Genomic DNA, 25,924 nt, shown 5'->3' with positions numbered 1-25,924 from the left:
CTAACTGAATTTCTAGGCCAATATCTCCAAATTTGCAGACGACACAAAGCTGGGTGGGCATGTGTGCTGTGAGGAGGATGCCGAGAAACTCCAGGATGATTTGGACAGGTTGGGTGATTGGGCAGAAGCATGGCAGATGCAATATAACGTGGATAAATGTGAGGTTGTCCACTTTGGTGGCAAAAACAGGAAGGCAGATTATTATCTGAATGGCAATAGATTGGGAGAAGGGGAAGTGCAACGAGACCTGAGTGTCCTTGTGCACCAGTCGCTGAAGGTAAGCATGCAGGTGCAGCAGGCAGTTAAGAAGGCAAATGGTATGTTGGCCTTCGTAGCGAGAGGGTTTGAGTACAGGAACAAGGATGTCTTGCTGCAGTTGTACAGGGCCTTGGTGAGACCACATCTTGAGTATTGTGTGCAGTTTTGGTCACCTTATCTGAGGAAGGATGTTCTTGCCATGGAAGGAGTTCAGCGAAGATTCACCAGGCTGATACCTGGGATGGCAGGAATGACGTATGAGGAGAGATTGGGACGATTGGGCTTGTACTCGCTGGAGTTTAGAAGAATGAGAGGGGATCTCATTGAAACTTATCAAATTCTGACAGGACTGGACAGACTAGATGCAGGAAGGATGTTCCCGATGGCGGGGGAGTCCAGAACCAGGGGTCACAGTCTAAGGATAAGGGGTAGGCCATTTAGGCAGAAATGAGGAGGAATTTCTTCACCCAGAGAGTGGTGAACCTGTGGAATTCTCTACCACAGAAGGCAGTAGAGGCCAATACATTAAATATACTCAAGAAGGAATTGGATATATTTCTTAAGGCTAAAGGGATCAAGGGGTATGGGGAGAAAGCAGGGACAGGGTACTGAATTTGGATGATCAGCCATGATCTCATTGAATGGCGGAGCAGGCTCGAGGGGCCGAATGGCCTACTCCTGCTCCTATCTTCTATGTTTCTATGAATTAGGTGAAACCCGTCCACAGGCAGTTGAATTCAAATTGGAGGTGAAAAAAGAGTCTGCTAGCCACATTGCAATATTTAAATTAAGATACCGCCCCCTGGGAGCAGGTTGGTTCCCCCCACGTCCCCGTCCCGCCTCCATCAAAACCGGAAGTGGGCGGGTTGCAGGTGGGATCAGGCCACAGATCCCATTTTTAACAAGTTAACTGCCCCCACGCTCCAAACCCACACGTTTTTTTAGGGGAAAATTACGGCTGATGTGACTCAAAAGTCCTCTTCAAACGCATTGTAGTCAGTCGATCTCAGTCAGCAAATGACCACTGAAAGCTGAGCTTTAAATAGTGCTCGAAATCCTCTTTTCTCCGACAGCAAAATACTGCGAATGCTGGAAATCCGAAATAACAACAGGAAACGCTGGAAAAACTCAGCAGGCCAGGCAGCATCGGTGGAGAGAGAAACAGAGTTAACATTTCAGGTCGATAACCTTTCGTCAGAACTGGAAAAAAAGCAGGAAATGGAAAGCAAGTTTGGGGGCTGGGAAAAGGGGGAGGGGATGAAAGAACAAAAGGGAAGGTCTGTGATAGGATAGAAGGCAGGAGAGATTAAGAGACATTGAGAGACATTCAAGGCAAACGGGGATGGTAATGGGACAGGTTAAGGAACAAAGGATGGCTCTAGATGGGGTGTGAATTGCGCTGGTAGAATGAAGGACAGCTGAAGGGAGGGAAGGAAAAACAAAAAGTGTGGATAAAAAAAAGAAAATATACATATGTGCTAGGGGCTGATGTTATGATCTGAAATTGTTGAACTCTATGTTGAGTCTAGAAGGCTGTAAAGTGCCTAATCGAAAGATGAGGTGCTGTTCCTCGAGCTTACGCCGAGCTTCCGTGGAACAATGCAAGAGGCCGAGGACGGTGAGGTCTGAGTGCGAGTGGGGTGGTGAATTAAAGTGACAGGCGACCGGGAGCTCGGGGTCCCCCTTACGGACTGAACGGAGGTGTTCCGCAAAGCGGTCACCCAATCTGCGTTTGGTCTTCCCAATGTAGAGTAGACCACATCATGAGCAGCGAATACAGTATACTAAATTGCAAGAAGTACAAGTAAATCGCTGTTTCACCTGGAAGGGGTGTTTGGGGCCCTGGACAGTGGGAAAGGGGGAGGTAAAAGGGTAGGTGTTACATCTCCTGCGCTTGCACAGGAAGGTGCCGGGCGAAGGGGAAGGGGTGCTGGGGGTGATAGAGGAGTGGACTAGGGTGTTGCGGAGGGAGCGGTCCCTACGGAATGCTGAAAGGGGAGGTGAGGGGAAGATGCGTTTGGTGGTGGGATCACGCTGGAGGTAGCGGAAATGGCGGAGGATGATCCGTTGAATGTGGAGGCTGGTGGGGTGAAAGGTGAGGACAAGGGGAACTCTATCGTGGTTCCGGGAGGGAGGGGCAGGGGTGAGGGCAGAAGTACGGGAGATAGAACAGACACGGTCAAGGGCCGTGTCAACCACAGTAGAGGGGAATCTCAGTTGAGGAAGAAGGAAGACATGTCGGAAGCACTGGTATGGAAGGTGGCATCGTCGGAGCAGATGCGGCGGAAACAGAGAAACTGGGAGAATGGAATAGAGTCCTTACAGGAGGCGGGGTGGGAGGAAGTGTAGTCCAGGTAACTGTGGGAGTCAGTGGGCTTGTAGTGAATGTTAGTCAATAACCTATCCCCAGAGATGGAGACGGAGAAGTCGAGGAAGGGAAGGGAAGAGTCGGAGATGGGCCATGTGAAGGTGAGGGAAGGGTGGAAATTGGAAGCAAAGTGAATGACATTTTCTATTTCAGGGCAAGAGCAGGAGACGGCACCAATACAGTCATCAATGTACCGGAAAAAGAGGTGAGGGAGGGGACCCGAGTAGGACTGGAACAAAAAGTGTTTCACATATCCCACGAAAAGGCAGGCATAGCTAGGACCCATGCGGGTACCCATAGCAACACCTTTGATTTGGAGGAAATGAGTGGAGTCCAAGGAGAAGTTGTTCAATGTGAGAACAAGTTCAGCCAGGCGGAGGAGGGTGGTGGTGGATGGGGACTGGTTGGGCCTCTGTTCAAGGAAGAAGCGGAGCGCCCTCAGGCCATCCTGGTGGGGGATGGAGGTGTAGAGGGATTGTACTTCCATAGTGAAAAGGAGGCGGTTGCGGCCGGGAAACTGGAAACTGTTAAAGTGGCGGAGGGCGTCAGAAGAGTCGCGGATGTAGGTGGGAAGAGACTGGACAAGGGGAGAAAAAATAGAGTTGAGATAGGAAGAAATAAGTTCCATGGGGCAAGAACAGGCTGAAACGATGGGTCTACCAGGGCAGTCCTGTTTGTGGATCTTGGGAAGGAGGTAGAAATGGGCTGTGCGGGGTTGGGGAACTATGAGGTTGGCGGCCGTGGGGGGAAGATCTCCAGAGGAGATGAGGTCAGTGACAATCTTGGAAACGGTGGCTTGATGTTCGGTAGTGGGGTCATGGTCCAGGTGGAAGTAGGAGGAGGTGTCGGAGAGTTGGCGTTCAGCTTCCGCTAGGTAGAGGTCGGTTCGCCAAACAACAACAGCACCACCCTTGTCAGCAGGTTTAATGACAATGTCGGGGTTGGATCTGAGAGATTGGAGTGCTGCAAGTTCAGAGGGAGGTAGGTTGGAGTGAGTGAGGGGAGCAGAGAAATGGAGACGGCCGATGTCACAGCGGCAGTTTGCAATGAAAAGATCTAGAGAGGGTAAGAGGCTAGAGGGAGGGGTCCAGGTAGAACAAGAATTCTGAAAGCGGGAGAAAGGGTCAGCCGTGCGGGGGGAAGACTCCTGGCCAAAGAAGTGGGCACGGAGGCAAAGGCGGCGGAAAAAGAGCTCAGCATCGTGCCGAGCTCGAAATTCATTCAGGTGGGGGCATAAGGGGATGAAGCTCAGGCCTTTGCTGAGGACTGATCGTTCAGGGTCAGAGAGGGGAAGGTCAGAAAGGATAGTGAAAACGCGGCAGGGGGTGAGATTGGGAGAAGGGGGGATCAGAGGAAAGTGAAGGGGAAGAAGGTTCCGGAGGGGCGTTGGTGTTCAAGAGTTGATGAAGCTTGCGATCCTTGACATCAGAAAGGAAGAAAAAAAGCTTTTTATTGAAGCGTCGGATGAGTCGAAGGATGAAATGGAACTGTGGACCCGGACAGCTTTGAGATAGAGTGCGTCGGTGCTGCTGAAGAGAGAGGTCGAGAGTGTTCATGTGGCGCCGCATGGCGTTGAGCGTGGATCTCAAGATGCGGCAAGAGCAGTAGTTCGAGGAACGATGAATATCTTGGAGATATTTGTAATCCTGGGTGGATCCTCTAGAGCTATCCTTTGTTCCTTAACCTGTCCCATTTCCACCTCCCCTTGCCTTGAATATCTCTTAATGTCTCTTAATCTCTCCTACTTTCTATCTTATCACTGACCTTCCCTTTTGTTCTTTCATCCCCTCCCCCTTTTCCCAGCCCCCAAACTTGCTTTCCATTTCCTGCTTTTTTTCCAGTTCTGACGAACGGCCATTGACCTGAAATGTTAACTCTGTTTCTCTCTCCACTGATGCTGCCTGGCCTGCCGAGTTTTTCCCAGCGTTTCCTGTTGTTGCTCCTGTTTCCTCCTGTTCAGCTGGTCGCTGTTCAAAGAGGTTGTTAATTGAAGGATTGCCCACCAAAATGCCATGCAGTCTCGTTAATGAGCGCTAGCAGGCAATTTAATTGTCAATCAGCCCCTTAATGATCCTCCGGGTGGCTGTTTCAAGCACACTTCAACTCCTTTACCAAGATGGCGACTCGGGCTAAACCGGCGCTGCAGCTTAAGACCCCATCTTGGCCACCTCGAAGGCTCTTTAGCGCCTAAATTATCCAGAGAAAATCGCCCCCACACCCCCTGCCCACCCCTTACGAAGTCAGAGGGGGCAGGGCCAGAGCACTCTCAGTTGGGAATTCCTGCAAACATCAGGGTACCTTTGAAGGCTGGTACACTCAGTGAGAAGAGGAGAATATACTGCTGCCTTGGCAGAAGTGGGGCCCACCTTAGGTATCCAGGCCTGGGCTACAGCCTCGATCCCAAAAGACATTTAAAAAGAAATTTACATTGATATTATTGGCCCCCTTACAAACTTGAAATCTTCTGTCTGGGTGCCGGGGGCCCCTCCAGAAGGTAGCAGGTTTTTATTTGCATTTACACAGGTGTGATGCCCAAATGATGATGGACAAAACACACTTAAGGTATGCAGATTTTCTGACCTCCTCCCACTGATTTTTTGTGTTCTGGAGCAGATATATGTTTTTATATACAAATATATACACACACACATTGTTTGCGGAATTACTCATGGTGAGTCAGATGTTCTTTGAAAACAGAAGTTTCATGCCAAGTAGTATTACTAAGGACACTGACTGTTCAGCATTGACTCCCTTTTCTGATGCTCAGGTGGCACCTTCCCATACCTTCTTTCCTGACACATCCTCAGCCCTTTTTCACCCTCTGGTATTCCCCCCAAACTAGGTTGGACACTTTCTGTGACCGCCAGGAATAACGGCAGAAAATGGGGTAGGTGGAAAATGGACGGAGATGCAGTGTAACAGATCGCCATTCTAATTCAGGATCACACAATTTGCACACACAAATTGGCCTAAACCAATCAGAAAGTTTCAGCTGGTGAGTATGAGGAGGACATTGCGTGAAGCATAGATCATGTGGAGAGGAGCAAGTGGAGGTGGGGTGGCAATGAAGAACAGCAAGCAGCTGCCTGGACTTCCATTTTGAGCATTCTAAGGGATTGATACCCTACTGGGGCCACATTTAGAAGGCAGTTGATTAATAACCAAAGGTTTGGGGTAGCAGTGAACACCCTGCAAGGGATATAGAATGTGCTTTATTTGCATTTCTGACCTCTCTATTGTATTGTACATACGATTGTCAGAATGGTAATACAGGGGAGTTCCAAAGGACAGAGAAATCAAGCCAATGTGAAGTTCTTTTATGAAGGCTATATGAAGACCTTGGGCTCCAGCTAACAGAAGTCTACAACTGCCAGATTTGATAGGCTCAAGGAGAGAGCTACGATGGCAGGTATCCCACGCCTCACTGATACCCAGCAGTCTGCTGTCATGCAGATCACTGGTCAACTTGCAGCAATGCCCCCTACCTGGGAAATGTCAGAAGAAGGGACAGAGGAGGCAGGTTCCTCTCAGGGAAGCCACACATCCGTCTTCCTCAAAGAATTGAACAAATCTAGTTAGTGGGCAGTCACTTACAGCTACTGTTTTGTCAGACTTGGCTCCAGTGGTGACCCTATACCCAGCGCTACAACATCACTTCCATTCCTGGAGGCATTCACTGGCCAACAGCAATCTGTCAACACACTTGCTCCTCCCACAGGGAGCACTTAGATATAGTAGATAGAAGACTAAACACTAGAAGAACCACAGTTGATAGGATCTCTAACGGTAAGGAAGGTGATAGGCAATAGAAGCAAGTTGCAATGTAAACATTACCATTAAATTTTGAGTAGTTTATTTCCAACGGTGCCATTGCTGCACCTTGAACAGCTTCAGCCTGCTGCATGCCTAGTCATCATCTTTATGTAGCAAAGTGATGCAACATACAGTGAACTGTGATTATTTTGGAAACCTTTGCTGAGCTGTAGAGAGGCACCGTGCTTGAGGAGCTCCAACAGTGGATTCCTAACTTGAACAAACCAAGCTCTAGACCAAGACTATTTACAGCACCCATGCCCAATTTGAATACCTTATTGCTAATTACGGCTCACCACCATCTTATCAAGGGCAATTAGGGATGGGCACTAAATGCAGGCCTAGCTAGCGACGCCCACATCCCATCAATGAATTTTTTAAAAACTATTTTTTTAAAACCTATCTCACAACTCCCTGTTCAAACTGGAATCAATCCAATTCCCCTTTGAATATTTCAACTGAGTTAGTATTTATTAAACCTATATGAAATTATATTCAATAAACTAGTGATTCCAAATATTGAGAGGTTATTTCTACAGTTAACTTTGTGGCTTCTTTACCTTATAATCATGCTGTAGATCCACGTTGTTAATATCCTACTCACCATTATTCGGAAGCCCTTTTCTCTCAGCTTTCTCAGGTAAATCTTCCTAACAGCTTCATGTTTGTCCATGCCATTTTCTGGTTTTGTCACTACTAAGACAAAGTCAACTTTATCCTGAAACATAAGAACATCATAGTTCAGAAAATGGATTCTGTATGTCAGAACACTTCCCTTTCTACAGCGAGCTCCATTTTCCATCAAATTTGTACTGCACCAAGCTTGGACGTGTTTGCTGGTGCAGAGTAGAGGGAGGTCTCATTTGCAACGGCACTACTTCTGACCCGAATGTGCTTAAGGTGACAATGTAGAGAGAGCTCAAACTCCTGCTGTACCTAACAAGGAGCGGTTGATGAGGGAATGCACAGGAAACTTTACTCTGTTTTGTACCTGACCTGAAAGTGCTTGATAGGACAGTAAAGGGAATTATTTTCTGCATCGAAACCAAAAGCACATGATTGGACAAATTAGAGGGAGCTCGAAACCATCCTAAACCTGATTTTGAAGTGTTTGATAGGTCAGTGTTAAAGGCCCATGCTGTTCCTGACCTGACAGTACTTGATGGAACTCTGTAGACAAAGTTTTACTCTGCATCTTATTTATGTTGTAACTAACCTGGGACTGTTTAACGAGGTAGTGTAGTGCGAGTCGTATTCTGTATGTAACTAGTTGACTTGGAAGAGCTTCATGGGTGGTATGAGGGTGTGTTGCTCTCCATCTAATTAATGATGTGCCTGAATGGGAGTGTTCAATGGACCAGAGTAAAGGAAAAAAATAGGGGGCATCTACTCCTCTACTGTGCACACCAATATGAGTGAGCACCACTGGGGCATTTATTCTTCTACACTGCATAGCAATATCAGTGAACACCACTGGGGCATTTACTGTTCCACTGTGAACATCAATGTGAGCGAGTGCCACTGGGGCACTTACTCATCTACAATGCACAGCAACGTGAGCGAGTGGCAGTGGGTCACCTGCTCATCTGTCCTTCAGTACTGTTCATTATCTTCTCATGATTTGTTTAATTAGAGTTCTTGGAAAAAAAGAAAGGAGTTACCAGAATATCATTATCCTCAAGCAGCGGGTATTCCTCTTCATTGTGGGGTACAATGCAAATCATTTCATTCTGTAAATAAAGATGTTAGAGTGTCATTCACTGGCTGTTGAGTAGTGGTCACACCTCTAACCAAAGTGCCTTTATGAATCTTATTGTCTGAAACACTAATTTCCAGAAACTCTGACATTTTTTGTGAACAGTATGATGGAATGATTCTGTGATGTCATCACTTCATTAACTCCCTCTTGTATTAAAAGTTTTGGATGAAAAACGCAAAGCCCCCTGCCCCCCGCAGCAGCAAATAATGTTCTTGCACAAAATGCCAATGCCATTATTAACAAGGAAGTAACATCCAGCTTTAATTCTGCCTTATCACAATGGACATTAAAACTAAGTTGTATGCAGAAGCGAGCTCTTAAAGGGACAAGCACATTTTTGGGCAAATTAATTTAAAATTAATGTTGGGGTTTACTTTTAAAGCTTCCTAACCACAATATTTAGTGGTACAAGATGAAAAAGGTAAGTCAGGATGATCTGCTGCTACTAGAGCCAAACTGCCTGTACTAGTTATACCACCAATCTTGTCTACAAACTCTAACCTACCTACTGGTAATGAATGAGGATAACTGTCTTTGTAGACTTTAGGTCAGAACAAAGGCAGTCATAGAACTGTACTATCTGCTACATGAACACCTGCAGAAAACTCCACCATAGGGAAAGTGCTGCCAATGACTGTCTGTGGTAAACCACTTTTATCGTTCACTATCGTTACACTATAGTTATCACTGTTGTACTGTTCTCACTGTTCTCACTGTTGTATCACTATACGAGGTCGCCTCTTGTCGCGCTGTTATACCTGGGCTGACCACCTCCGACTCCGCCCATGGCTCCACCTACCTGCCCAGGTATAAAGGTAGTCGACTGGCTGGTATTCCTCCTTGTTGGACCCGATCACCCACGAGGGTGGGCTCTGTTATTTAGTCAATAAAATTGATATACCTATCAATTCGTCCAATAAAAAGCGACGAGTTAGGAACGTAACTAAAGGTTTTTATTGAATAAATAACAGAGCCCACCCTCGTGGGTGATCGGGTCCAACAAGGAGGAATACCAGCCAGTCGACTACCTTTATACCTGGGCAGGTAGGTGGAGCCATGGGCGGAGTCGGAGGTGGTCAGCCCAGGTATAACAGCGCGACAAGAGGCGACCTCGTATAGTGATACAACAGTGAGAACAGTGATAACAGTACAACAGTGATAACTATAGTGTAACGATAGTGAACGATAAAAGTGGTTTACCACACTGTCAATATCACAACCACCCTCAAACTGTCCTCCTTCCACATAGCACTGGATACATCTACAATCTAGACAGAATGACATGGCCTACATGAACACAAAGAGCTTCCCTTTTATCATTGTGCATTTAATAAATGATATTGACTTCAAAATGAGAGAACAATATTAAAACTTGCCGATGTCACCAACTTGGGAGAGGGGGTATAGCAAGTTGTAAAAAGCTGCAGAAAAATACAGATAGGCTGACAGGATAGGCAGATAAGTGGCAGATGCAGTTCAGTATAGACAAATGTGATGTATTACATTTTGGAAGTAATAGGAACTGCACCTTAATAGTCAAGAATTTAAATGGATTACAGGAGCAAAAGGACCTTGGTCTGCACAAGTGCATAAGGCCATATGAAAAGCAAATGAGAGCCTTGGTTTTGTATCTAGATGCACAGAATATAAAAGCAAGAAGATAATGTTCAACTTGTTCAAAACTTTGTTTCGGCTGCAATTGGAGTATTGTGTGCAGGTTTGGGTGTTCCATTATAGGAAGGATATAAAAGCAATGGGAAAGATGCAACATAGATTTACCAATATGTTCTCAAGGTGTGAGTGCCAGGTGAGATCAAGATTGAACTGAGCTGTCCTGTCTTTACAGTTGAACAGTGTCAGCTGTGGCTCAGTGGGTAGCACATTCACCTCTACGTCAGAAGGTTGTGGGTTCAAGTCCCACTCCAGGGGACTTGAGCACATAAAGCTAGGCTGACAGTGCAATGCTGAGGGAGTGCTGCACTGTTGGAGGTGCTGTCTTTCGGATGAGATGTTAACCTGAGGCTCTGTCTGCCCTCTCAGGTGAATGTAAAAGATCCCATGGCACTATTTCAAAGAAGAGCAGGGGAGTTATCCCTGGTGTCCTGGCCAATATTTATCCCTCAACCAACATAACAAAAACATTATCACATTGCTGTTTGTGGGACCTTGCTGTGTGCAAATTGGCTGCTGTGTTTCCCACATTACAACAGTGACTCCACTTCAAATAGTACTTCATTGGCTGTAAAGAGCTTTGAGGCATCCGGTGGTCATGAAAGGTGCTATATAAATGCAAGTCTTTTTGAACAACTTGCTGGCATAGATGAAGAATAGTCAATTGAGCAAAGAGGTACAAGAGGGTGCTTCTTCAATGCTGGATTCAGGTCTCTTTGGCCTCTTTAAAATAGACCAACATTGAATACAATAGCAGACAATAATTCTCACAGTGCAATAAAACCTCTATGTGCAATATTGTCTCAGTGCGCAAGAGGTAAATTAATTCTGTGCTCGTGGGCAAGAATCATGGCAATTGCAGAATGTGTGTCCACAGAAAATGAAATGCACCAAACACGAGGAGAGGTGTAAGGGAGAAGTAGATTCCAACACTGAGGTAATCAGAGCCTGGCAGTGAGAAGAGTGGTATATCCCGGCATTAAAGTGAAATAAATAAAGAACTTGCATTTAAATAGCACCTTCATGCAAATTCTACAAAGTACTTTCTATGCTTTGAAGTGCATGATTGCAAGTCAATTTATGTTCAGAGTCACATTTTCTTGTTCATTTCTCTGAAAGTCTGTATTTCGGAGAGTTTGAGAGTATATGGCTCATATTCTAAGTGTGACAGTAAGGCTGGTAATATGATGGTAATTTAGCAGGTGTAGGAATTAAGGATTTATCTTGTTCGGTGAGGATAAGGCTGATAATCTGCTGGTGACCTACTGATGAGAGTTAGGCTGGTATCCTGCTGTGTGTCGTGTTCAATCTGCACCACTGGAAACTCTACTGTTATCTATCTGTTGGAGTCCAGTAAGTGTCATTGTGCTGTTATTGAGAATGAATATCTAAAGTAACTGATTAGTCACACTCCTCCCTAGACTGCTTGCTTCAATATATCATGCTGAACGTACTCATGCTGATTCAAACAACTTTAAGAGGAAAAAGTGAATACAGCCTTCACAAAACTGCCTTTATTGCAACCAGTGGGATTGTCATGCTGCACTGCTCGTTTATGTTGCGTTTTCAGACTGATAGGGTGTTTTTGCCAATTTCCCCCACCCACCCTTTCCTGAAAACACAAACTCTTGCTGAAGTATAGCTCTCAAGGATGCTAGTCAACTACGTTACTTTGCTCAAGTAGCCATTTTTCATCTCTAAGCCGAAACATTGACTGACGTCGTGCTATTTACCCATAGACACATCACAGCCAAGTCCCATCTCTCACCCGATGTCTATGTGTGTGTGCACCTTCAAGCAGAAGTCACTGGATAGTAATCAGGAAAGGGATATCTACCTAATTTTTCCCAATCCTTTAGAGATTTCAGGAGTCACAAGGAGTAGGCTGAGAAGTCAGCTGATTTTTTTGCTCATAGTCAAGTGGATGGACTGAGGCAACAACAGAAAATGCTGGAAACACTCAGCAGGTCAGGCAGCAGGCTGAAACGATGGGTCTACCAGGGCTGGGGCTATTGATTCACATAAAGGCTGAGGTTCTTTAATCTGAACACGAGGCTAGGAGCTTAACTTTTAATAGGTGGGGCTAGGGTGCTTAATTTGAGAAGCTGGTGTAAGAACATTGATATGTTTTTACATTGCTTGTTTTAATAGAGACAAAAGCTGTAATGTGGGAAGGATTGGTTTAAATTGTGTTCTCAAAAAAACCTGTCTTTTCATGTCATGTTCTCCAAAGCCCTTCTTGTTATTGCTGATAAGAAAAGCTTTTGAAACACAGGCTTTTGTCACAGCAGGGAGTGCTATTAGCGCAAACATCAAAGGATTGTTAAGAACGGGGCCATGGTTTAGGAGAGCAATAATCGGAACTAACAGCCTGCTGTGGAAAAGCCTCTCATCTCTGGCAAACTATTTGAAACAAATAGGTGGTTGTAAAACATGAGATAGGGCTGCACCCAGCAGGAAGAGAACCATAAACCGATAGGGTATAAGACAGATGGCATGTTTCTACTTAGTTTCTTTTTAGTTAGGAAAAAATAGACCTCTCGCTACCTTCAAAATCCTGAGTTGTGAACAGGCTTGGAGAAGCTATCTTCACAATTTCTCACCAATAACTAAGACATGAGACTAATAATGTGCGTTACTCTGTGTGATTGGTTAGGAGGTTTAAGATTAATGTTTTGTCGATAATAAATTAAGTAAATTATTAAACATATCACTGTCTCTAGCTGTACGAACCTATTTAAAGGATAAAGAAAGAAGTATCCAACAGTTGGGGCTAGGGGTTTTGATTTTAAAATGTGGATGCAGTATTTCATTTGATAGGTGGACCTGGGGTCTTTAATTTGAATAGGTGGGCTGGCATTGTTGAGTGGAAACAGACTGAGGCCAGTAGCTTGCAGCACATTCAGCAAGCTTCTTACGACAGGCTACTAATTTAAAGATGCCTTATTCACACTGTATGTTAATTGGAATTGAAATCATGCAAAAAAAATCCCATTGAAAATGCATCAAAAATTTGTTTAATTCTTACCTCTTTATTTGAATTATTAATCAATTTGGATCCTCTGAGGATCTGGCCAAAGTGGACTGGGATCAGCTACTTGTAGGAAAAGCCACATCAGAGCAGTGGGAGTCTTTCAGAAAGGAAATAGAGAGAGTACAATGCCAACATGTTCCCGTAAAGGTCAAGGGTGGGACGAACAAGCCCAGGGAACCCTGGATGTCAAGGGATATACAAGAATGGATTAGGGGGAAAAGGGAGGCTTTTGGCAGACACAAAGGACTAAAAACAGTGGAAGCCCTAGAGGAGTATAGAAAGTGCAAGGGGGTACTTAAAAAAGAAATTGGAGAGCGAAGAGGGGGCATGAAAAAACACTGGCAGGCAAAATAAAGGAAAATCCCACGGTGTTTTATAAGTATATTAAGGGCAAGAGGATAACCAGGAAAAGAGTAGGGCCCATTAGGGACCAAAGTGGCAATCTGTGTGTAGAGCCGGAAGATGTAGGTGAGGTTTTAAATGAATATTTTGCATCTGTGTTTACTATGGAGAAGGACGATGTAGGCATAGAAATCAGTAGGGGGATTGTGATATACTTGAACAAATTAGTATTGAGAGGGAGGAGGTTTTAGTGGGCTTAAAAGTGGATAAATCCCCCAGGCCCGGACGAGATGTATCCCAGGCTGCTGTGTGAGGCAAGGAAGGAGATTGCAGGGGCACTGACACAAATTTTCAGAACCTCTCTGGCCACAGGGGAGGTGCCAGCAGACTGGAGGACAGCTAACGTAGTACCATTATTCAAAAAGGGTAATAGGGATAAACCAGGGAATTACAGGCTAGTGAGCCTAACATCAGTGGTAGGGAAATTATTGGAAAAAATTCTGAAGGACAGAATTAGTCTCCACTTGGAGAGGCAAGGATTAATCAAGGATAGTCAGCATGGCTTTGTCAGGGGGAGATCATGTCTAACCAATTTGATTGAATTTTCCAAGGAGGTGGCTAGGTGTGTGGATGAGGGTAGTGCAGTTGATGTAATCTACATGGACTTCAGTAAGGCTTTTGACAAAGTCCCACATGGGAGACTGGTCAAGAAGGTAAGAGCCCATGGGATCCAGGGCAATTTGGCACATTGGATCCAAAATTGGCTTAGTGACAGGAGGCAGAGGGTGATGGTCGAAGGTTGTTTTTGTGACTGGAGGCCTGTGTCCAGTGGTGTACCACAGGGATCGGTTCTGGGTCTTTTGCTGTTTGTAGTGTACATTAATGATTTAGATATGACTGTAGGGAGGTATGATCAGTAAGTTCGCAGATGACACGAAAATTGGTGGAGTGGTAAATAGCGAGGAGAGAAGCCTCAGGCTACAGGACGATATAGATGGGTTGGTTAGATGGGCAGAACAGTGGCAAATGGAATTTAACCCTGAAAAGTGTGAGGTGATGCATTTTGGGAGGACTAACAAGGCAAGGGAATACACAATGAATGGTAGGACTCTAGGGAGGACAGAGGATCAGAGGGACATTGGTGTGCATATACATAGATCCCTGAAGGCAGCAAGACAGGTAGATAAGGCAGTTAAAAAGGCATAAGGGATACTTGCCTTCATTAGCCGAGGCATAGAATATAAGAGCAGGGAGGTTATGATGGAGCTGTACAAAATGCTAGTTAGGCCACAGCTGGAATACTGTGTGCAGTTCCGGTCGCCACACTATAGGAAGGATGTGATTGCATTGGAGAGGGTGCAGAGGAGATTCATCAAGATGTTACTTGGGCTGGAGCGCTTCAGCTATGAAGGGAGACTGGACAGGCTGGGGTTGTTTTCCTTAGAGCAGAGAAGGCTGAGGAGGGGACCTGATTGAGGTGTTCAAAATTATGAGGGGCATAGATTGTGAGGATGCTGGTCAGTTCTTTCAGTAACCCCTAGATGGCACCTTCACTGGTTGTTTGTTAATTGTGACTAGTTTTTCCTGTGTTTATTATTTAATTGCCTTTTATTAGGTTTATTGGTTTCACCTGTTTTTGCTTGTATTTAAGTTCTGTGGTTTCTTCCCTCTGGGCTCAGTCCTGACAAGGGAGTCAATCTTGACAAGGTGCTCTGTCTTGACAAGCCAGTTGCTAGTAGTAGCTTGTCTTGAGCTCAGTTTGGACAAGCCGGTTGCCCTGTGGTAACTTGTCTTGAGCTCAGTCTTGACAAGCCGGTTGCCTCGTGGTAGCTTGTCTTGAGTTCCTATCTTGACAAGCCGGTTGCCCTGTGGTAGCTTGCCTTGACAAGCCAGTTGCCTAGGGGTAGCTTGTCTTGGGCTAAGTCTTGACAAGCCGTTTGCCTTAGTGGTTGCTTGTCTTGAGCTCCGATGTCTATAACTGTTTATCTGTGTTATGTTTTTGCTTGTTGATGCGCTATCAATTACTCAAAAGACTGAGGTTAAGCGAGTAACTAACAGGCTTTTATTAACAAGAGAATGAAGGTGTGCCTCGAGTGGTCGACCAGTCCAGAATACAGAGGGACTGTGGAGCAGTCACCTTTATACCTGGACTCGTGGGAGGAGTCAGCCGAGGCATGTACAGACATGTACACAGTGGAATACAAACACCCACACAGGCAGGTATAACAGTGGTTTACCACATTCACCCCTTGTTTAAAAATGAGTCCGGCGGGGTGAAGTGTATTAAAAGTTTGTGTATTGGAGTCTCTCCGGAGGTCTTGTCTGCCGCTGTGATCGACGTGGCGACGGCAGGGGTAGTGAAGCTTCCGGCGTCGAGTCCCGCGTAGGCTGGGGCACTGGTGTGTAGTCCTCGTGGGTGTCGAACGGGTCGCGGGGCCCAGGCGTGCCGTCTGCTGGGGTTGGATATTGGATCGTGGGGGGGGGTGGTAGTGGGTAGTGGGTTACTGGGGCCCCCGAGGGTACGAGGTCTCGTATGGAGACTGTGTCCTCCCGCCCGTCCGGGTGCGCAATGTAAGCATACTGGGGGTTGGCGTGGAGGAGGTCGACCCTCTCGACCAGGGGGTCCGTTTTATGGGTCCTCGCATGTCTTCTCAGTAGGACCGGCCCTGGGGACATCAGCCATGGCGGTAGCGATGTCCCCAATGTGGACTTCCTTGGGAAGACAAACATTTTCTCATGAGGGGTGGCGTTAGTGGCAGTGCAGAGCAGTGACCGAATAGAGTGGAGCGCATCGGGGAGCACATCCTGCCAGCGGGAAGTCGGAAGGCCCCTAGACTTTAAGGCTAGCAGGGCGGCCTTCCAAACTGTCGCATTCTCCCTTTCCACCTGTCCGTTCCCCCGGGGGTTGTAACTGGTGGTCCTGCTTGTGGCAATACCCCTAGCGAGCAGGTACTGGCGGAGTTCGTCGCTCATAAACGATGAGCCCCGGTCGCTATGGATATAGCTGGGGAAACCGAACAGGGTGAAGAGGTCGTTCAGACATTTAATGACCGTGGCACTGGTCATGTCCGGGCAGGGGATGGCGAACGGGAAACAGGAGTACTCATCAATAATGTTGAGGAAGTACACATTGCGGTCAGAGGAGCGGAGAGGCCCTTTAAAATCAACGCTCAGGCGCTCGAAGGGGCGAGTGGCTTTTATCAGGTGAGCCCTGTCTGGTCTATAAAAGTGCGGTTTGCACTCAGCGCAGACTTGGCAGTTCCTGGTCATGGTCCTGACCTCCTCAATGGAGTAAGGCAGGTTGCGGACCTTGATGAAGTGGAAGAACCTGGTGACCCCCGGGTGGCAGAGGTCATTGTGGAGGGCCCACAGTCTATCGATCTGCGCGCTGGCGCAGGTGCCACGCGATAGAGCATCCGGGGGTTCATTGAGCTTCCCGGGCCGGTACAAGATCTCGTAATTGTAGGTGGAAAGTTCGATTCTCCACCTCAAGATCTTGTCGTTTTTGATTTTGCCCCTCTGCTTGTTGTTAAACATAAAAGCAACTGAACGCTGGTCAGTAAGCAGGGTAAATCGTTTTCCGGCCAGGTAGTGCCTCCAATGACGCACAGCCTCCACAATAGCCTGGGCCTCCTTCTCAACAGCGGACTGTCTGGTCTCCGGGCCCTGGAGGGTTCGTGAAAAGAAGGCCACGGGTCTCCCCGCCTGATTAAGGGTAGCGGCCAGGGCAAAGTCGGACGCGTCGCTTTCCACCTGGAAGGGGATGGATTCGTCCACTGCGTGCATGGTGGCTTTGGCAATGTCTTCCTTGATACGGTGGAAGGCTAAGCGGGCCTCTGCCGTCAAGGGAAAAGAGGTGGACTTGATCAGCGGACGGGCCTTGTCCGCATAGTAGGGGACCCACTGGGCATAATAGGAGAAAAACCCTAGGCACCTCTTCAGGGCCTTGAGGCAGTGGGGCAGTGGGAGTTCCATAAGGGGACGTATCCGGTCGGGGTCGGGACCGATGACTCCGTGTTCCACAACACAGCCAAGGATGGCGAGGTGGGTTGTGCAGAATATGCACTTCTCCTTGTTATACGTCAGGTTCAAGAGTTGGGCGGTGCAGAGGAATTTTTCGAGGTTTGCGTCATGGTCCTGCAAGCCATGGCCGCAGATGGTCACATTGTCCAGATATGGGAAAGTGGCCTGCAACGCATTTTGATCAACCATCCGGTCCATCTCCCTTTGGAAGACGGAGACCCCGTTGGTGACGCCAAAGGGAACCCAAAGGAAGTGATAGAGGCGGCCGTTTGCCTCAAAGGCAGTATACTGGCGGTCCTCAGGGCGGATAGGGAGCTGGTGGTACGCTGATTTCAGGTCAATGGTCGAGAAGACGCGGTACTGTGCGATCTGGTTGACCATATCAGCTATACGGGGGAGTGGGTAAGCGTCCAGCAGGGTGTAGCGATTTATTGTCTGGCTGTAGTCGATGACCAGGCACTGCTTCTCGCCGGTCTTAACGACCACAACCTGGGCTCGCCAGGGGCTGGTGCTGCCCTCAATAATCCCCTCCTTCAGGAGCCGCTCCACTTCGGTTTTAATGAAAACCCTGTCCCCGGCACTGTATTGCCTGCTCTTTGTGGCGATGGGCTTACAGTCGGGGGTGAGGTTAGCAAACAGTGGGGGGGGGGTGACTCTGAGTGTGGAGAGGTTGCACCTGGTGCGCGACGGGCAGTTTGGAAGCTGCTGACTGCGGACTGTGAGTGGGGGGAGGAGTCCACCGTATGCCATCGTAACACTTTTAAGGTGGCACTGAAAATCTAACCCCAGTAGAACGGCAGCGCAGAGGTGGGGCAGGATCAGAAGTTTAAAATTATCGTACACAGTCCCATCTACTAAGAGTGTCACCACGCAGTAGCCGCCAATGTCCGCCGACTGGGACTCGGAGGCCATAGAAATCCGCTGGTGCGCAGGCAGGACTGGGAGAGAGCAACGCCGCACCGTGTCGGGGTGGATGAAGCTCTCCGTGCTCCCAGAGTCAAAAAGGCAAGTTGTTTCGCGACCATTTACCTTAATGTCCATTGTGGACCAGGCCAGTTGGTGAGTCTCGCTTGGTCCAGCGTAACGGAGGCCAGCGTAGGGGTCGGTGTGTCGCTGCGGGTATCAGATGAGGCGGTGTTGGGGGCCTGCTGTGTCCCGGCTGGCGTCCAAGATGGCGGCGTCCATGATCCCCATGTGGCTGGAGGCGTCCAAAATGGCTGCTGTTCCGGTGGTTCGCACATGGCTGGGGAGGCCCAAGATGGCGGCCCACACGCGGCGCTGCTGGGGTTCGGGGTGGCTTTGGCCCTGCAGACGCTGGCGTAGTGTCCCTTCTTCCCGCAGCCCGAGCAGATCGCATTTTTCGCCGGGCAGCGCGCTCTGGGGTGTTTGGCCTGGCCACAAAAGTAGCATTTCTGGCCTTGGGACACTGCTGCGGTAGTTGGGCCGTTGCTGGGATGTGGCTGGGGTGGCACGGCGCTATGAGACGGTCCTACCGTGTCCCAGGCTGTCGTTCCCCGCGGCGTCTACGGTGCAGAGGAGTAGGCATCCATGCCCCGGTAGGCTGCGTCCAATGATAGTGCGAGTTCAGAGGCCTTGTTGAGGTCGAGGTCACTCTGCTCCAACAGTCGCTGTCGAGTGTAATTGGACCTGTGGCCCGCTACAAAAGCGTCCCGGATAAGTTCCTCTGTGTACACGGCGGCCTTTACGTCCTTACAACCACAGGCCCGGCCAAGCACAGACAGTGCCTGAAGGTATTCCTCGGTTGATTCCCCAGGTTGTTGTTTACGACTCCCCAGGAGGTGCCTGGCGTACACCTCGTTCACTGGGCGCGTGTACTGGTCCTTGAGGAGCTTGAGAGCAGCTGTGTACGAGGTCGCGTCCTGGATGACCGAGTACGCTCGGTGGTTCACTTTGGAGGTCAGGACATCCAGTTTGTCCTCATCCGATTTGACCGTTGCAGCGGAGGCGATCAGGAATCTTTCAAAGCACCTAAGCCAGTGAGCAAACTTGGTGGATGCGTCCGCCTCCCGATGGTCTAAGTCCAGGCATGCTGGTGTGAGGATCTTCTCCATTATAAAAAAAAATCTTGTTAATAAAATTGATGCGCTATCAATTACTCAAAAGACTGAGGTTAAGCGAGTAACTAACAGGCTTTTATTAACAAGAGAATGAAGGTGTGCCTCGAGTGGTCGACCAGTCCAGAATACAGAGGGACTGTGGAGCAGTCACCTTTATACCTGGACTCGTGGGAGGAGTCAGCCGAGGCATGTACAGACATGTACACAGTGGAATACAAACACCCACACAGGCAGGTATAACAGTGGTTTACCACAGTTGTATTTTAAGTTCTGTGGTTCTTCCCTTTGTTCTCGGTCTTGACAAGGTGCTGACAAGTTGCTCAGTCTTGATAAGGTGCTCAGTTTGGACAAGCCGGTTGCCCTGTGGTAGCTTGTCTTGAGCTCAGTCTTGACAAGCCGGTTGCCTTATGGTAGCTTGTCTTGAGTTCCTATCTTGACAAGCCGGTTGCCCTGTGGTAGCTTGTCTTGAGCTCAGTCTTGACAAGCCGGTTGCCTCATGGTAGCTTGTCTTGAGCTCCTATGTTTTGTAACTGTTTACCTGTGTGATTCTAGTAAAGTACTGTTATTTAAGACTGCATACCTGCTTCTCGCCTCATCTATCTGCACTTGGGTCCAGAACCAGCCTCGCCCTGACAGCACAGCCCCATGTCTACACGGCCCCGCGACAGCAACCCTGACATAGATAGGGTAGATAGAAAGGAACTTTTCCCCTTAGTAGAGGGGTCAATAGCCAGGGGGCAGAGTTTCAAGATAGGGGGCAGGAGGTTTAGAGGGGATTTGAGGAAAAACTTTTTCACCCAGAGGGTGGTTGGAATCTGGAACTCACTGCCTGAAAGGGTGGTAGAGGCAGGAACCCTCACAACATTCAAGAAGCATTTAGATAAGCACTTGAAACGCCATAGCATACAAGGCTACGGACCAAGTGCTGGAAAATGGGATTCGAATAGACAGGGCTTGATGGCCAGCGCGGACACGATGGGCTGAAGGGCCTCTTTCTGTGCTGTATAACTCTATGATAGAATTTCATTTTAAATTTGAGAGTGAGATGGTTAAGTCCGAAATGAAGGTCTTAAATTTAAACAAAGCCAATTACAGAGGTATGATGTGCGAGCTTGGATTAAAAGATATGAGAGTAGTTAAGCAATGGCAAACATTTAAAGAAATAATTCTCAAAGAATATACATTCCCTTGAGGAATAAAACTCCACTGGAAAAGTAATAAAACCATGTATAACTAGAGAAGTTAAGGATAGTATTACATTAAAAGAGGTGTATAATGTTGCCAAAAAGAGTAGTAAGCCTGAGGATTGGGAGAGTTTAAAAATCAGCAAAGGATGACCAAGAAATTGATAAAGAGGGAGAAAATAGAATATGAGAGTAAACTAGCAAGAAATATAAAAACATTGTAAGAGCTTTTACAAGGAATAGGTTAGCAAAAGTATACATGGGTCCCTTAGAGGCAGAGGCATGAGAAATTATAATGTGGAATAAGGAAATGGCAGAGACGTAAAACAAATATTTTGTGTCTGCCTTCACAATAAAAGGCACAAAGAACATACTGGAAAATCAGGAGAACCAAGGGTGTAATGAGAGTGAGGAACTTAAAGTAACTAATATTAGTAAAGAAGTACTGGAGAAATTAATGGGACTAAAAGCTGACCGGCCTACATCCTACAGTTTTAAAAGAGGTGGTTCCAGAGATAGTGGATGCATTGGTTTTGATCTTCCAGAATTCCCTGCATTCTAGAACGGTTCCCGTGGATTGGAGGGTAGCGAATGTAACCCTGCTATTCAAGGAAGGAGGGAGAAAGAAAACTGGGAACTATAGGCGTTCCTGACATCAATAATAGGAGAAATGTTGGAATCTATTGTTAAGGACATGGTAACAGGGCACTTGGAAAATCACAATATGATTAGGCAGAGTCAACACGGCTTTATGAAAGGGAAATCGTGTTTGACAAATCTATTAGAGCTTTTTGGGGGTGTAACTAGCAGGGTAGATGAGGAGGAACCAGTGGATGTAGTATATTTGGATTTTCAGAAGGCATTTGATAAGGTGCCACACAGGAGGTTGTTATACAAGATTAGGGCTCATACGATTGGTGGTAATATATTAGCATGGATTGAGGATTGGTCAATGGACAGAAAACAGACTAGGAATAAACAGGTCATTTTTGGGATGGCATGGTGAAACTAGTGGAGTGGCACAAGGTTCAGTGCTTGGGCCTCAGCTATTTACAATTTAGATCAATGATTTAGATGAGGGGACCAAGTGTAATATATCCATGTGTGCTGATGATACAAAGCTAGGTGGGAAAGTAAGCTGTCGGGAGGATGTAAAGAGGTTGCAAAGGGTTATAGACAGGTTAAGTGATTGGGCAAGAAGGTGGCAGATGGAGTATAATGTGGGAAGTGTGAAATTATCCACTTTGGTAGGAAGAATGGAAAAGCAGAATATTTTTTAAAAGGTGAGAGACTAGTAAATGTTGGTATTCAGAAGGATTTGGGGGTCCTTGTATACGAATCACAGAACGTTCACATGCAGGTACAGCAAGCAGTGAGGAATGGTATGTTAGCCTTTAATGCAAGGGAGTTGGTGTATACAAGTAAGGAAGTCTTGCTGCAATTATATAGGCCTTTGGTGAGACCACACCTGGAGTACTGTGTACAGTTTTGGTCTCCTTACCTAAGAAAGGATATAGTTGCCTTAGAGGGGGTGCAATGAAGATTCACTAGATTGATTTCTGGGATGAGAGAGCTGTCCTATGAGGAGAGATTGAGTAGAATGGGCCTATATTCTCTGGAGTTTAGAAGAATAAGAGGTGATCCATTGAAACATATAAAATTATTGGGCTTGACGAAGTAGATGCTGAGAGACTGTTTCCCCTGGCTGTAGAGTCTAGAACTAAGGGTCATAGTCTCAGGATAAGGGGCCAGCCATTTGGGCCTGAGATAAGGAGAAATTTCTTCACTCACAGGGTTGTGAATCTTTGGAATTCTGTACCCCAGAGGGTTGTAGGTGCTCAGACAATGGGTATATCAGGACTGAGATCGATAGATTTTTTGGCACTGAGGAAATCGAGGGATATGGTGATAGTGCGGAAAAGTGGAGTTGATGTAGAAGTTCAGCCATGAGCTTATTGAATGGTGGAGCAGGCTTGAGGAGCTGTATGGCCTACTCCTGCTCCTATTTCTTTTATTCTTAAATTCCCAACTCAAACAGATCTTTAACTGTGAAATGCAATGCTTAATTCATATTCAACCTAATGATCAAAATTAGGTGCCTGGGTTTGGCAGCCCTTGTCTACCTGCGCATAATGCATAATTGAGTGGAGATAGACAGCAGCTTCAGGGGAGTTTAAGAATGTGGCTAGTCATTAGTACAAGACCCTTACAATTGAGAAAAATACAAGATCATCAAATATGTGAAGCAGCACCCTAGAGAAAGTTATGGCACAGAAATGTAATATTCCTTTCACCACCCTCTCCAACTACCTGAAAAATATGCAGCGAATCACCACTGATTACCAACAGAATGTCTGCAGCCAAAAGAAGAGAATCTGCACCCCAGTTTAATACTCATATTAAATCAGCTTTGTTGAGCAGCTTCTCTAGTCTATCCACTTAACCGTAATCCCTCATCCCTAGAACCATTCTAGTAAATCTCTTCTGTACCCTCTCCAAAGCCTTCATGTCCATTCTAAAGTGTGGTGCCCAGAATTGGACACAATACTCCAGCTGGGGCCGAACTAATGTTTTATATTGGTTTAACAAAACTTCCTGGCTTTTGTACTCTATGCCTCTATTTATAAAGCCCAGGATCCCATTTGCTTTATTAATTGCTTTGTTAACCTGTCCTGCCACCTTCAAAGATTTGTGGACAAGCACCCCAAGTCTCTCTGTTCTTGCACTCCCTTTAAAATTGTACCATTTAGTATGTATGGTCTCTCCTCATTCTTTCTACCAAAATATATCACCTCACACTTCTCTGCATTGAATTTCATCTGCCATGTGTCCGCCCATCCCACTAGCCTGTCTATGTCTTCTTGAAGTCTATTACTATCTTCCTCACTGTTTACTACACTTCCAAGTTTTGTGTCATCTGCAAATTTCAAAATTGTGCCCTGTACCCCCAATCCAAGTCATTAATGTATATCAAAAACAGCAGTGGTCCTAGTACTGAATCTTGAGGAACACCACTGTATACCTCCCTCCAGTCCAAAAAACAGCCATTCATCACAATTCTCTGATTTCTATCCCTTAGCCAATTTTGTATACATGCTTCTGCTGCCCCTTTTATCCTATGGGCTTCAATTTTGCTAACAACGCCTTTTGAAAGTCCATACACACATCAACTGCACTGCCCTCATCCACCCTTTCTGTTACCTCATCAAAAAACTCAATCAAGTTAGTCAAGCACAATTTGCCCTTAACAAATCCATGCTGGCTCTCTTTTATTAGTCCATCTTTGTCCAAGTGACTTAATTTTCTCCCAGATTATTGTTTCTAAAAGCTTCCCCATCACCGACGTTAAACTGACTGGCCTGTAATTGCCAGGTTTATCCTGCTCCCCTTTTTTGAACAAGGGTGTAACATTTGCAAGCCTCCAGTCCTTTGGCACCACCTCTGTATCTAAGGAGGATTAGAAGATTGTGGCCAGCACCTTCGCAATTTCTAACCTTACTTCCCTCAGCCACCTAGGATGCATCCCATCTGGACCGGGTGACTTATCCACTTTAATTACCATCCGCCTTTCTAGTACCTCCTCTTTATTTTTATCTTATCCAGTATCCCAGCAACCTCCTCATTTACCATAGCTTTGGCAAAGTCCTTTTCCTTGGTAAACATTGATGTAAAGTACTCATTTAGTATCTCAGCCATGCCTTTTGCCTCCACCAACAGGTCTCCATTGAGGGAATGGTAGTGTAGTGGTAATGTCACTGGGCTAGTAATCCAGTAGGCCTAGACAAATGATCCAGAGATGTGAGTTTAAATCCCACCATGGCAGCTGGGGAATTTCTAAATTCAGTTAATTAAATAAATCTGGAATAATTACTAGTATCCGTAATGGTAACCATGAAATGATTGGATTGTTGTAAAAACCCCTCTGGTTCACTATGTCCTTTAGGGAGGGAAATCTTACCTGGTCTGGCCTATAATGTGACTCCAGACCCACAGCAATGTGGTTGACTCTTAACTGCCCACTGAAATGGCCTAGCAAACCGCTACGAAACACAATAATAAGAATGAAACCGGACGGACCACCCGGCATCAACCTCGGCACCGGCTACGGACACGGCAACAGCACACCCAGCCCAATCGACCCTGCAAGATCCTTGTGCAAAAATTGGGAGAACTGTCCCACAGACTAGTCAAGCAACATACAGAATCATACCTTTCAGCCAATGTCGTCAAACTCCTCCATCACCATCCCTGGGTATGGCAGGACAGACCCACCGGGGTGGCGGCACACTGGTATACAGTCGGGAAGGAGTGGCCCTGGAAGTGCTCAACATTGACTCCGGACCCCATGAAGTCTCATGGCCTCAGCTCAAGCATGGGCAAGGAAACCTCCTGCTGATTACCACCTACTGCCCTCCCTCAGCTGATGAATCAGTACTCCTCCATCTTGAACACCACTTGGAAGAAGGAAGAAGCAATAAGAGTAGCAAGGTCACAGAATGTACTCTGCGTTAGAGACGTCAATGTCCATCACCAAGAGTGGCTCGGAAGCACCACTGCTGGCTGAGTCCTGAAGGACATAATTGCCAGTCTGGGCCTGCAACATGTGGTGAGAGAACCAACACGAGGGGAAAAACCTACCAATCTACCTGTCGCAGATGCATCTATCCATGACAGTACTGGTAGCAGTGACCACTGTAGTGTATGTACCCGTCTACCTTTAAGGAAACTATTGTATGTAACCGTTCACCTTTAAGAGAACTACTTTAGGTGTGGCACTACTTGTTTGGCTTCTGTATACTGTAATACCGACAGTGACCACACCAGTATATAAGTGTTGTGGCAGGATTGCTGGGGCAGATTCGCCCTGACCTTCGAATAGTAAAGACCTGTTTGTTTGTTATTCCTGAAGTCTGTGTCGTTATTAACTGTACAACCCACAGACTTTACAGTGGCGACGAGTCCGATCGTACCCTGCGGCAAGACTACCAAAGCAACTAAAGAGCGTCGAAGAGAGGCAACCGCCCTCGTCGTTCTGCTGGAAGAAAACACGAGGCTGCAGCAATAGAAAGGAGGAAGACTTTAGCAACAAAAGCTTCCATCAGCAACAGGCACTGACTACCCTTCTACCACGGTGCGGAGTGAGCCGATCAGCAGGAAACAAGGCGGCCGCGGAGACTGTGAGTAGGGGAAAGTGTAAAGAATATCCGGAGGATAAGGGCTGTGCACTCGACCACGGTCGAGGGGGAGCGGAGCCGGTCAGAAAGTCGGGCCCAACGGTGTCGTGAGACAGCCGGACCGCGATCGGCGGGAAAAAGCCGGGCAGCGACCGAAGCCACGAAGCGCTGAGACCGGGAGCTGGCGCGGGAAGAGAGAAACTCAGCCGCAGCCGGGGAG

At 46.9% G+C, this 25,924-nt stretch overlaps 1 protein-coding gene across 1 annotated transcript in view; it reads right to left on the bottom strand.

The window, feature by feature from the left end:
• Window positions 1-25,924, bottom strand: part of ano9b (anoctamin 9b) — a 175,497-nt gene that overhangs the window by 101,510 nt on the left and 48,063 nt on the right. The window contains exons 2-3 of the mRNA XM_086008500.1: window positions 8,101-8,169; window positions 7,044-7,157 (exon numbers count right to left, since the gene is read on the bottom strand). Coding sequence (XP_085864626.1) covers window positions 7,044-7,157; window positions 8,101-8,169 — 183 coding nt within the window. The remainder of the gene's footprint in view (window positions 1-7,043; window positions 7,158-8,100; window positions 8,170-25,924) is intronic.

This window comes from Somniosus microcephalus, chromosome 15 (assembly GCF_052327205.1).
Source record: "Somniosus microcephalus isolate GS21.2 chromosome 15, FLI_Smic_1.0, whole genome shotgun sequence".
Lineage (NCBI taxonomy): Eukaryota > Metazoa > Chordata > Chondrichthyes > Squaliformes > Somniosidae > Somniosus > Somniosus microcephalus.
The sequence above is the reverse complement of the archived record's forward strand: the minus strand, read 5'-3'. Positions and strand labels throughout refer to the sequence as shown.